This window comes from Gymnoscopelus microlampas (genome assembly GCF_963454915.1).
Source record: "Gymnoscopelus microlampas genome assembly, chromosome: 2".
Lineage (NCBI taxonomy): Eukaryota > Metazoa > Chordata > Actinopteri > Myctophiformes > Myctophidae > Gymnoscopelus > Gymnoscopelus microlampas.
Genome location: NC_139939.1, coordinates 25823633 through 25837609, shown reverse-complemented (window position 1 = coordinate 25837609; position 13977 = coordinate 25823633). Strand labels below are relative to the sequence as shown.

At 41.8% G+C, this 13977-nt stretch overlaps 1 protein-coding gene across 1 annotated transcript; it reads left to right on the top strand.

Moving 5' to 3' along the window:
• The first annotated feature begins 1819 nt into the window (after nucleotides 1–1819).
• ncapg (non-SMC condensin I complex, subunit G) lies at nucleotides 1820–13865 on the top strand. The gene is made up of 22 exons (XM_084083537.1): nucleotides 1820–1904; nucleotides 2191–2308; nucleotides 2928–3149; nucleotides 3251–3479; nucleotides 3747–3892; nucleotides 4173–4257; nucleotides 4351–4549; nucleotides 4831–4980; nucleotides 5924–6064; nucleotides 6438–6561; nucleotides 6891–6980; nucleotides 8394–8582; nucleotides 8979–9089; nucleotides 9428–9547; nucleotides 9859–10095; nucleotides 10225–10406; nucleotides 10720–10885; nucleotides 11684–11851; nucleotides 12357–12480; nucleotides 13002–13049; nucleotides 13307–13376; nucleotides 13491–13865. Exons 2-22 carry the CDS (start codon nucleotides 2201–2203, stop codon nucleotides 13630–13632), a joined length of 3051 nt encoding a protein of 1016 aa, XP_083939663.1. The 5' UTR covers nucleotides 1820–1904; nucleotides 2191–2200; the 3' UTR covers nucleotides 13633–13865.
• The last annotated feature ends 112 nt before the right edge of the window (nucleotides 13866–13977 follow it).

The following is a 13977-nucleotide window of genomic DNA, read 5'->3' as shown; positions in this document are numbered from 1 at the left end:
ACAGTTGCGCCTCTCTAGCGAGATTGCATACCGTAAAAACAAACGCCTCTCGATCGCCACATGCCGCTGTGGACACACACACACACACACACACACACACACACACACACGCACACACGCACACACGCACGCACGCACGCACGCACGCACGCACGCACGCACACGTGCGTGCGTGCACACACCACAATGTGTCCTTGTACTGTACTGGGCTGGGGCTGGCCTATATTACTGACAGAATCACTTCTCGCACATGCATGCACACATAGGTTTAACCCATAGGCTTTGATGTTCCATGGTGAATGTGTGCACTGCTCATACAGTCAGTGTTGCTGATCTAAAACAAGCATCCATGCGCTACTGAGTAGTTAGGTTGTTTATTCCTATATCTCCTTCCCACGGGTGCGTCGCTCGCTGCCAATTCTGACACTTCCACAGCTGCCAGCAGAGCTGCCAACACGCCCAGACAGCTGAGGTCTTGTGGGATAACACAACACAACAACAACAACAACAACAACAACAACAACAACAACAACAACAACAACAACAACAACAACAACAACAACATAGAAGGTTACACACACAAATACAAATGTCATCTAATCAAAGGCGGGCTTGCATGTTATAGTATGACAGCAGTTAGTTGGATGTAGACAGTGTGTATGTGTGTTGTTGAGGAGAATGGATTTTAGTTGCTGCACTGACACTGACAGTGTCCTGCAATTTCAGTGCAGCAACTAAAACACGTTTAGCCTGCCCTACAGAAGGCCAGGCTATATGCTTTTTAATGTTTTCATACAAATTAAATAAATCAAACTATAAAGCCAGATGGGTCATGTAGACTAGTACCCAATCAGTGGGTCGGGACCCTTTTATGGGTCGTGGTCGTGGACACATTTGTATGGGTCGCTGACTCGCTGGTAAATATTTCAAAAGAGTTTCCACCCCAAAAAGAGAAAAATATACATTTTTCGGAAAGAAAATCTATTTTTTTCTAAATAATTTCATTAAATCAAAGGAATTCCATGAAAAAATACAATACAATTAGGAAGTAGTGAAAATAGCCGATCTACAAGCTCACAAGGCAGCATGAAGTGATGTGAGCTTGTAGATCTGCTATTTTCACTAGCTTGGGCCCTGGGGAGACATCAAATGTCTGTCTCTGTTGGGTCTCGACTCTCGAGCTAAAAAGTTTGGAACCAGTGATGTAGTAGACGGCTAGATGTGATCTTCATCTTCTCATAGCAGCACCCAAAGGGATTCACACTATAAGAGCGCTCAGGTCAGCTGCTGCGTTCATGTGTGCGTAACTACGGTGCGTAAGCACGTACAAACCAGCCCCACGTAGCCATAGATATATATCTATGCACGTAGCTCTCAACCAGTGTTGCCATGTCGGCTTATTATAAGCGACTTTGGGCTTGTTTCTCTGGTAAGTTGCTTGTAAATATTGGTAGTTGCGCTGGTTGCGTTTTTTGGGGGCTTATTGCTAAAGAGTAGTTGCTTATTTTGGCTTGTTTCCTAATTGTTGTTTACACCAGTGGTTCTCAGTGGTTCATGACAAGGAAGCCCAGATGAATATGTATTTGTTCACAGACCCCCGGTCCCACCCCTCTGAAAATATTGTGTGCCAGGGACCAGGGAACCCCCCCCCCCCCCCTCCCCCAAGATTTTATATTTTATGTTATTTGAAAACAGCAGATATACAAGCTCACAGCTTGTATGTACATGTTTAAAGTGCTTCTTTTGGACTTGTTTTCCTAGACCCGGTTGCTTGTTTCTCTCTCAAAACCTGGCAACGCTGCTCTCAATTCTCGCGAGTTGAATTTTGAAAACAGGCGGCAGCAGGAAGTACTGCGAACGTCGAGTGAGTGAGAATAAAAGTAAAGGATAATATTTCGGAAAAGGTAATATAGTTTTAACCCAGTATTTTGACGTACACTGACGTGAGTCAGCGTTAGTTTTTATTTACATGTTATAGCCGACGTTGACACAGTGTCAGCCAGTAATGAGAGACAGGCCTACATGTTTTTCTCAGTTTGTGCAACAGGGAGTAGACAGTGTTGGCTTGTTAATGAGTCTCACGGGACAGCCTGCAAGCTAACGTTAGCTTAAGAACATAGTGTTCACTTAAAAGGCTGTATGGTGGTTTAACATTGTGTATGTATGTTTTGTATTGCATGGTTTGTCCAGGAAAGAAAAGATGACCGCGGACGGTGAAATGGAGGTACAAGAAGCCTTTCAGCGCTCTCAGAAGGGCCACAATAACAAGGCTAAACTGGTAGCAAGCCTGAAGAGCCGCTACAACAAGGTATGGATGTAATGTATGCGTATGTATCAGTATACTGTCTGTCGGTAAGTAGGATGGATGTAGCCTTGGATCAAGACTATCATAGATGTATTTGATCGAGTCTGAATTTTATTTTCGTATAAGCAAAATCGATAAAAAAAATACATCTATGATAGTTTTGATGCAAGGCTAGGATGGAAGGATTCTACTCAGCCTGTGGCTTTCTTATATTAATAATACAATAAGCTGTTTAGAATCTTTGAAACACATACATATCCATTTTTATCTTTAAAATTGTTTTAGCTGTTGATATATATATATATATTTTTTGTGCTTTACTTTTTTCCTGATCTATGTTAAAAGCCTCCCACGAGCAGGAGTCTTCAATAACATCTCACACTCATTGCAAATTTAGTACTGTGACTGTGAGTGCTGTGCATAATATTTGTGTGGCTCCAATGTTTGTGGTTCCCATGTTAAATAAATTAACTAAACCAAAACTTTAAATCACGCAGTGTTAAAGTTGCCTGGGATTTGTGCCTTATAACTTATTAACATTTATTTATATTAGCTCATTGTCCATGTGATTCACTGCTTGTTTGCTGCATTTGAATAAAAAAATTATGCTCTCTGTCTTCAGCTAGAGGACAAGACATTGTTCCACGAGGAGTTTGTCCGCTGTCTGAAGCATGCCATGATTGTGTACAAGCGAGAGCCTGCTGTGGAACATGTCATTGAATTTGCTGCCAAGTTTGCCACAAGCTTCCAATCACCACCTGTAAGTGAAGAAGACTTGATGGAAGAGGAAGACATTGAAGATGATCATCCTTTTCTGAGTTTCATCTTCAACTTCCTGTTAGAGGTACAAAGTCAACATCAACGTCCTTCCATCCGCCTTCCTGACCATTTCTCCCTCACCTTGATCGTTTTCCAATGTTATTTTCACACCCACTCTCTCCCCAGTCCCATAAAGCTAACAGCCATGCGGTGCGTTTCCGAGTATGCCAGCTGATCAACAAGCTGTTGGGCAGCATGGCAGAGAATGCCCAGATTGACGACGACCTGTTTGACCACATTCATCAGGCCATGTTGGTTCGTGTCACCGACAAGTTCCCCAATGTCAGGATCCAGGCTGCCTTGGCCATGACGCGCCTCCAGCAGCCAAGGGAGGATGACTGTCCCACCACCAATGGTATGCGATGTATACAGAAATATTAGATTCACAATTGTATTTATATATAATCATTTGACTTGGTATAAATGGTCACCCATGGTAAACAGCACTAAATTAACCACATTGTCTTTACTGTACTTGCCTGTAAGGCACAAACACACAGATGGTCACTAGGTGTGTCCAAGTGTTTCTCCTTAAAATACAGTGTACTGATTAGTTATTTCTGTATTCATCCTTTTATTTTGATATGTTATGTCTCTCATGCACTGCACTTTCATTTCCCAGCCTATCTGTTGATACTGGACAATGACTCTAATGCAGAGGTGCGACGTGCCGTTCTTTCTTGCATTGCCATGTCTCCCCGTTCACTCCCCAAAGTTCTCAAACGCACCCGGGACATCAAGGAGAATGTCCGCAAGCTAGCCTACCAGGTAACCACACATAATGCTAGCTAGCCTACCAGGTTGGAAGACACGTACATGTTAGTACGTGTCTTCCAACTCATATACAAGCTAGCCACATAATACTAGCTAGCCTCCAAGGTAAGCACACATGATACTAGCTAGCTTACCAGGTAACCGCAGTGCAGTTTTCTCAAAGTTATAGTTAACATATTGTAATTGTATGCTTACTATACTGCAATGTATCTGTAAATATAGTATTTTTTATTCTGATTAGAAATGTAAATGTGGTGTTTGCATGCTGTTTCAGGTTTTGGCTGACAAAGTTCACATTAAAGCTCTGAGCATTGCACAGAGAGTCAGTCTACTGCAACAGGGCCTTCACGACTCCTCAGGTTGGTACTGTGTGTGACAACCGAAAGTGCTCTTATTAGTTTGGTTATTTTCTTTTTTTTTACCACCTATTTGACTGATTGTTTGTCCTCCAGAGGCTGTGAGGGAGGTGGTTCGTTCCCGTCTCCTGCCTGCCTGGTTGAAGCTGATGGGCGGGGATGTGGTGGAAGTCCTCCACAAGCTTGATGTGGAGAACTGTGCCCAGACAGCCCTGGACACACTCGGAGCCTTCTTCATTAACTCTCCCACCGATGAGCTGCTGCAAAACAGTACTGTTGTACTGCTGGACAACAGGTAGACTCATACACAGATGGGCGTGTGAAAATGTTTCCCGTCTTATTTTCTTTCTTTCCGTTTCAGTCTCACCTCGCCTTTCGCTGAAGTGATTAATTCCTCAGAGGACAGTCATTGTGTGTGTGTGTGTGTGTGTGTGTGTGTGTGTGTGTGTGTGTGTGTGTGTGTGTGTGTGTGTGTGTGTGTGTGTGTGTGTGTGTGTGTGTGTGTGTGTGTGTGTGTGTGTGTGTGTGTGTGTGTGTGTGTGTGTGTGTGTGTGTGTGTGTGTGTGTTTTCAACAGGAAACTGATCCCAGAAGAATCTCTGAGCTGTGAGAGAGTGCTGTATTGGAGGGCTTTGTGTGAGTTCATCAAGAGTAAAGGAGACGAGGGTGAGGAGATGCTGGAGAAAGTACTGCCAGATGCTGCCACCTACGCCTCCTACCTTTATGGGTGAGATAATGGGCAGAGATATACAAGTGTGCATACATTTTTCTTTTTTTTAAAAACTCATTTTATGATAAACTCATGTTGCCATGACAACCAATTAGGACCATCAATCCTGTTCTAGCATTCATATTTTCAACTAGTAATTGTACATTTTGAAGGTCATAATGTTATGATTGTTGTAATTCACTACAGAAGACCTAACATAGTTGTCCAAATTAAATGTGTTGTGACCCCAGGTATCTGACGGCAGGACCGGTGTTCTCTGAACAGTTCTTCCTGTATGTAAACTGAGTGGCTAGCTTAAGGCTTATACTATATAACTTTGTTAAAGTTATGCAGCTAACACAGCCTAATACTTTAAGTAAATTAACTTGCTAAACTTTTACTTTGATAGAGCACTTAATATGACCCTATACCTGCCAAAGGAGTGATGGACGCATTTTCTTGTGGAACATTGCCAACCAATATTAGGGAATTTTGTTTTAAATGTAGGTTAAAACAATACATTGAGTCTTTCTTGCCCCTTCAATCTGTTCTTCTTTACTACAAGTGTACTTATATGTTCACGTCCTGTGCACACACACCTAACTTAAGCCATTTACGCTTTGTGACTTTCAGAAATGTGTTAACTTTAATTTGCTTGAGCAGACTGGCGAGCACAAACCTTATCCAACTCCCAACTGGTAAATGTCTTGTAAATAAGTGGCAAGTTTGTAGCCCGGTTTTCAGTTTTGTGTGCCATGCATGTGTGTGTGGTTATTAGCTTTTTGCTGCATATAACCCCATAGATGTGAAGGAAGTGCTGAAGCTGTGTGTTATACAACAGTGGTCACTAACTGTATCACAGGTACCTGAAGGCAGTGCTGTGGCTGTGCAGGTAGCTAATTTGCCCTTCTGGGCACTATTACTTTTTCTAGTCCTGTGACCATGACTCTGGCTGTTGTAGGTATCTGAAGGCAGTGCCACTGCTCTCTGAGGAACAGAGGGCAGACTTTAACCAGCTGGAGTTAGTCATGACCAAGGAGTTTATTTCACAACAGCTCATCCACCTCACCGGCTGTCTAGACACCAATGAGGAAGGCGGCAGGTAAGAGAGACAGACTTACACTACAGTGTCTTTTTGTACCTTATATTTTGATTTTACTTGTAAATAATTGAAACTGATGCTATATTGTTGCTTCAGTGTAATGCACCAACCTAGCAGAGACAAATAACATCGACTAACATATAGTAGCTGGCTATAAAGAGGTTGTTGGAGACAAAAAAAGATGGAAAGAGAGGAGTATGTAGAGATACAAAATATAAGTAGGGGTTGAAGAAGGGAAAGAGTAACATCTAACGATCTATGCTCAAACACTGAGGGTTGTTCACACAGTGGCTGGGATGGGTTGGAAATGGAATAGCAAATGTGTTTTGCAGACAGTTTTGCTGACTGGGATTCCCCTCGTGTGTGTTTGTAGGAAGCGTGTCTTGGCTGTGCTGCAGGAGATGTTGGCCCTGCCTCAGACCCCTCCTTCTCTGGTGTCCCTTCTCACTGAGAAACTGCTCAACCTCATCCCTGACGACCACAGACGCATACAGATTGTGAGTTTCACTGGACTCACTCACTCACTCAGAAGATTTATACATGCACTCTGTCACTGTATAGCCATGTAGCCCATCCGTTCAGTCCAGACTGATCTGTTTTTCCCACTCTTGTGTGCAGGTGTCAAAACTCACAATTCACTGTGTGCGTCTCATTATCAAAAAGAATCAAGATATCTTAGACTAGTTATTTTTTTGTTGGCATGTTTGCAAATGGACCACCATATAAAAATACCTGCCCAATCCACCTAACAAAATAGTTGTATGCGTGTTTACTGATGGCTATGTCATTGGCACTGATTCTGATGTGCGAACTGTGTGTTTCTCAGGTGGCTGAAATCATCTCGGACGTGAGGGAACCCATCATGGAAGCGGGTCAGCCTGTGAATGAGGATGAGAGCCGCAGGCAGCAGGTCAAGGTAAGAAACCCTCTCAGCATGATGTAGACTTCAATTCCTTTCAATCTCACTCCTCTGCGTTACCGTTCCTCTAGGAATTTGATGAGAAAAACAAATGTTTTATATTGGATGTTGTGTTTTCATAACATATATCCTACTATGAAGAAAAACGTCTGTTTGGAGTTGGATCCAGTGTGCGGACTCTGTGTTTCTTGATATTTTTCTCTACCCAGCACCTGGCTTTTTAACTTTGCTGTGCATTGTTTGCTATATTGTCTACTATGAGCATTGATATTTTCATAGAAAATGTTAACATGTTGATTATTTCAAGCAGGTGACGTGGCTGTTTATAACAGACAATGGAAAGTAAAGGGTTAGAAGCTCTAACAAATGAGAATAGGGAGCCACCGACCAGTAAATGCAAAAACACTTCTTTGAAGTTTATCTCAAGACAAGTATTAGCCTGGGTGTATCTCAACCCAGGTCTAGAGCTATTTAAAGCCCTTAAGATTATCAAGGACCCAAACTAAGGACTTTATTTAAGCAGCTACCATCTGGCAAGTCATACAGCCTCAAAGCCCAGACCAGCAGGCACTGGGACAATGATTTACACCAGGCAACTAATGAACAATAGAGGCTTGTTGGCTGCATACTGCACATACTGTAGACTTTTATCGTGGCAGGACCTACTGTATAGTACACACCTTACAAACACACACTTCTGTATTATTTAAACACATCCCACATACAGGCTTCCAACACTTTACTTTATATTACAATTGTACACAAACACATACACACAGATGTACACATGTTGTATATTATATATTTTGAAGTACGACCAATGTGAGCTATGATTATTGTATATACAGTATTGGTTATTTTTTATCTAGTCACTTTATTGCTATTCATTCTTCTTTTTTTGCTACAATGTCAAGGAGGAGACAAAACCTAATAATAATTGTAATAATGTGTTGCTTTATATGAGATGTAATAAAATCTTAATCTGTGCCCATCCCTTAATATCCCATCTCAATTACTCCTCTTCTGGTAAGCAGTGAGAAGTGTGCAATGGGCAGGTTCTGTAGAAATCCATCTTAACCCAGGAGCTTAATGATAATGCAGCCCCCCCTTCACCACCACCATTTTTCTTCCACTTTCCCTCTTCTTTCCTGCTAATGGCTGTTAAAGTTAGCCCTCTCTAGAAGGCCTGCCAGACAGAGGAGTGTACATATACCCAGGGGTTCAGCTAGTGTTGGATACTCCCATTATTCTGTTCTGCCTATTCTGGGAGCCAAACTCTCTTAGAGGTCGTATCTTAACTGAGGACTAATACTGTGTTTTCTACCATTTCCTGTGTATCTCCCACTCAATTCTTAACATATCTCATTCTATATCCTTTTTCCCCCCTTTTAACATCTACATGTTTCCCAGTTAGCGGAGGTCAAAGTGCGTGTCTTGGAGACCAAGGAGGCCCTGGAGGAGTGTATTGCAGCCCAGGACTTCAGCCGTGCGGCTGAGCTAAAGAGCTCCATGACTGAGCTGGAGAACCACAGGAACCAGATCATCCAGGAAATTGCAGAGAGCAGCCAACCGGCTGACAAGGAGAACCGCACTGAGAAGGTACAGACGAGTCGTGATGATTACATGCAAAACTACTGCCTCTATTCCATGCTGGTGTCTATTCTCCTTCCATAACTTGATTTAAATAGTTTATATCTTAAGTAGTTGGGATATTTCTCAGCCTTTATTTGTCAGACACTGTCACACAGTTTTGGATAGACAGGAAACAGAAAGAGAGAGAGCAGGGGAGTGAAATGCAGCAAACGATCTGACCGACAGGGAACCGAACCAGGGACCCGCTGTCAGCTATCAGAGCCCACGTGGTATGCAAGTAATGCAACCCAAACATTCAGCTATTGCTATTGGGTTTCCCTGTTACTCGCCTTTTGTATGAATTATAAATGGTCCAGGCAGGTGTGTGTTTGTGTTTAGTTATGTGGTTTTTGTCTATTTCAGAATGACCCGGAGACTCTTCTGAGGTGTCTGACAATGTTGTGCGAGCTGATGAAACAGATGAACATCAAAACGAGTATGGGGCCCACCACGAGTGAACTAATGTCATCATTGGTAAATGCAAAAATTGTAACATGACTAATACATTAACTTAAAAGAATTCAGCAGAAGCAGGGTTCCCTTTTCCCTCCTTCCCTTCCCTCTCTTCCTTTTCTTTTGCTTTCCTTTTCCTTTACTATTCTACTCAGACCATCATTGTTTCAACAACATATAAATGCATATTTTTCATTTTTATTTTACATGTCTTGTTACAGATTTGTATGTTTATGACAAAATAAATAAAACACTGTTAAAGACAAGAATTCGGCACATTCACAAATTGTTGATTTTTTTTTTTGGAGAAGTAAAATATTCAAATACAATAACTCGCCTAACCTCTCGCCTCCTGTCAGATCCTGCCCAGTATAGCCAACGCACACCCAGCTGTCCGTAACATGGCGGTGTTGTGTTTGGGGACCTGCGCTCTGCACAGCAAAGAGTTGGCTAACACACACATGGTTCTGCTGCTGCAGGTAATGTAAACGTATGCTATGTGTTCGTCCACAGATACTAAGCATGTTACATAGTATATTATTTAGACAGAGGCTAGATTTGATCTACCTGCTGTCCTTGTTACTTTGTAGCACTTAATTGTTTTTCCCACATACCCTGTATGAGTGTCTCGCTTAATCTAATTTTGCACTTCGTAAAATAAATGCCTAAATTGAACGAAACAATCACAAATCTTGACCATCACACACATAATTAATACTGCTGTAAATATAACACATGTACAGAGGTGTAAAATCTATGTTATCCTTACTGTGTGTGTGTGTGTCTGTAGATTGCCCAATTGGACGAGATTAAGATCCGCATCAGTGCTCTGCGGGCCATCATCGACCTGCTGCTCCTCTTTGGGTTCCAACTCCTCTCTGACAAACCGGTGGCTACTCAGACAGGCCTGCTCCCACACTCACCAGACAGACAAGAAGATGCTGAGGCACCACCGGCTGAGGAGAAGAGCCATGAGGACACAGCACAGAGCATACTTGTGATGTTATCAGACTTCCTGGACAGTGAGGTTAGTTTGACGTTTTAACTTGTATAAAGTTCTTCTATGCCTTTAGCAAAGGACTGAGGCAAGTGGAAGTTGTCCTGAGTATAAAAGAGAAGACTTTCAGTTTAAGCTTTGTGTGTGTTTCATACCCAGGTGTCTGACCTGCGTACAGAGACCGCCGAGGGCCTGGCCAAGCTCATGTACACTGGCCGCATCTCCAGTGCCAAGATGTTGTCTCGTCTTATCTTGCTGTGGTACAACCCTGTCACAGAGGATGACACTCGTCTACGACACTGTCTTGGTGTCTTCTTCCAGCTCTATGCCCGCGAGAACAGGTTTGTGTGGATTTCTGTTAGACTGCCCGATAATTAATTTACAGTATTGGGCTGGGGCTGATATTAGGGAACGTATGTCGCATTCTTTTCATTGATCCGTCAAATGTGGAATCAATGTGTAATGGATGCAGGATATTTTACACTTTAACAATAAACGTTATTGTAATCGAAGCCTATATAGCTTGCTGCATATCAGAAATTGAAATTCAAAAATCAAATGTTAAAGATATTTTAAAAATATGTTTCTGTGAGATTTGGAGATATAGAAGACATAGAGACTGAGTTGAGCTCTAATATGTTGTGTGCGTCTCAGGGCCCACCAGGAGGTTGTAGAGGAGTGTTTGCTGCCTACAGTGCGGACTCTGATGAACGCTCCAGCCACATCTCCACTAGCTGAGGTCGACGTAAACAATGTTGTCGAGCTGTTAGTCAACCTGACTCGCTCCAGTGCACTTATTAAACCCTCAACTAATACTGAGGTAGGTAACTTAGCCTTATGTGAGCTCTTAAAAAGGGCAGATAACCATTGGAATTCCTTTGAATTTGTTACCACAGGATTATGTTCGTTGGAAAGCTAATTTACACACATGTAAAATCACATTTCTATACTTAAGTTTATTGTCTCCGCCAGGAGACTATGTTTTCACTTTCCGTCCACCCCCCTCGGCCAAGCTAACATTGGTCGAGCCTCACGTGACACGTGACAATACGTTGAAAGAGTGTGCTCTGATTGGCTAGTGAGACTCATGACGTATAGCGGCCTATAAATAGATGTGTCACTTTGAAAGAGTCTTGGTCTCTTTCAAAGTGAGGTAAGACAGGAATAATCACGAAATGGCTGAGAAATGGCGGAGTAACACTTAAGACAGGATTAATAGAATAGAATAGAATAGAATAGGCTTTTATTTGTCATTGCACACAAATGCATACACAGTTGTCACAACGAAATTACTAGGGAGCTCCCATAATCAGGAACAGTACTGGCGGAGACCTGTGCTCCGAGGAGCACATTTTCTAGTTCAATTCTTTATTCTTATAAAAAAAGTATCATATAAAAAATTAAGGCAAAGCAAAATTAGCAAAATGCCCACCATACAACTTAACATTTGGTGGCTGAAATAAAATATGGCTATAAAATATAAGATAACTAGGCCTACAGAGTATGAATAGTCCCACTTAAAAAGGATTATGTGTAGGTGTATTGATTTAATAATAAATACAGTACGTAGGCCCACGTTTCATGAAGAAATAAACCACGCCTGCCTGTCTGTCTTCAGGAGGTGTGTGTCCATGACTACCTGGCATCACGCATTTGTGGTGAGATTCTGAAGGACCCTACAGCTCCTGAGGTGCGTCTCTATGCCAACACTATAAACCACTTGGAGCTCAGCAGAGATGAGACCACCAGAAAAGACCTGCTTTCGCTGCTACAGCAGATCACACAGGTATACACATATACTTTTCTGGTTTATTTTGTCTATTATCTTTTTATACAGTATTAAAACTTTCAAATCTTCTCTTATATTAAAATTGGCTTAAAGGAGTAGTTCACCCAAAAGATTATTTCTTTTCTATCAATTACACACCCCATGAAGCCATGGATTATTTTTGTTTGTCGCATTCCTTAGCTAATAATTTGATTACGGGTGGAGTCTCCGGTAGAAGGGTCTCTTACTGAGGCTCCTACCGATGACCCGGTCATCAAATTATTGGCTTAGGAGTGTGACAAAAACAAATAAATCTCCATGAGTTAAAGGGAGGTGCGACATAGCTGTGAAGCGGCCTGAAAAAGAAAACGGGTGCCTTGTAAAATAAGAATTATCATACACAATTCCAATTAATTCGCCTTGATTGTCATATTGTAGGAATGTCTATTTGTGAGCCCTCTCTTTGTGTACTTCTTTTCATCCGTCCTTATTTATTCTTTCTCTCCAACTTTCTGGACTTCAGGTGGTGAAGGATCGGGTTAGTCTCCGTGCGATTGAGAAGATGGTTGATCAGCTGGTCGATTCTAAAGAACAGGCTGAGTTCCTCAACGCTACCGCACTACAGCCATTGGATGTTAATGCGGACGGTACACAAACATCCTCTCATACACACAGTGGCAATATGCATTTGCTTAACCATGCAGAGTGCTCACACCAGTTAGTTTAACACTACTGTAAACCTGGTATCCCTTTATTTTGGGGCATGGCATTATAGGCAACATATTTCAGCATTTTCAAAATCTAAATCTAAAAAAAAAATAATGATAACGCTCCATGATGCATAGCATTAACTTGTGAGTTTGCAGATCGGCTACTTTTGCATGACACTGTCATACGACGGTATAAACTAGGGCTTAAGTGAATGTGTTCCAGGGGCCGAATTTGGCTATCACTAGCTAACACTGGTTAACAGAAATGTCTCTAGCTTGGCATCTAACAGGATTTGTATGCATTCTGTCTCAGGACTCCTGTCTTATAAAGGGATTATGTCATATTACCAGAATGTCACTAAGTGGATTTAAATATGCCTCTCGTGTGCAGGATTTTCAAGTGAGAGAGAGGACATGCAAAAGGAATGACATTTTTTGTTTCTCTGCTATATTTCCAGAGGCTGCAACAGAAGATGCATCTAAATCTGTCAAGAGGGTCAAAAGAGGTAATGTAGACAAGATACTATACAAATACTGACACCATTTAGTTAACTATAGGCCTTTTACACAGGTATTCACCTGTTTCCTAGGCTGTGTGTTTTCCACTTCCTGTCGATTTCATTGGATATCATTGGTCATCTGACCAGTTTCATTGGATCAAATCGACAGGAAGTGGAAAACACACAGCCTAGGAAACATGTGAATATGAGAACAGAATGCAGGTCATCTAAGTTTTCAAATGTGTGTGTGTGTGTGTGTGCAGGCCAGAGAAAAGGTACCACAGCCAAAGGGGGCAGAAAGCCTAGCAGAAGGGCAGACTCATCTGAAGAGAGGTGAAGTTTCTATTCTTCTTTCTATACCCATTCGTCATATTTGATCAGCTTCCAATTAAGACCTCTGTATGTCCACATGACTCTTTATCCACATTTTATTTTGTTCTCTCTCAGTGATGGTGAGAATGTTCCAGAATCTGTTCCAGAATCTGTATCGGTGTCCACACGCCCGTCTCGGAAGGCCAAGACAACTGCTCTAGAAAAGACCAAGCTGGACCTTAACCCACTTATCGACCAAGAGGCCAATTCCAATTGAAGTTAGAATTAACTTTTGGTGTTCAATTATAGAACCCTGCACAATAGATGAGCCTTTTACAATGTAAAACCTTTTAAACGGCTCTAGTTGTTACCTCTTCATGAGGTTCATGAGGATATAAAAGTAACTGATGAAACTTTCCTGGCTTAAGAGATGCACAATGGATGTTTGGTTGATAACATACGTTAACATAACATAAAAAGAAACATTATTTTAATCAATAAAAAATTACATTACTATACTAACTTTGTTGAATCATTTGCACAAATTCCAGCGGTTTTCAAAGTGGAGGCCTCTAGAGTACCGAAGTCCTGACGTCACTCCCACTACCCCTGGGTCAAGGAG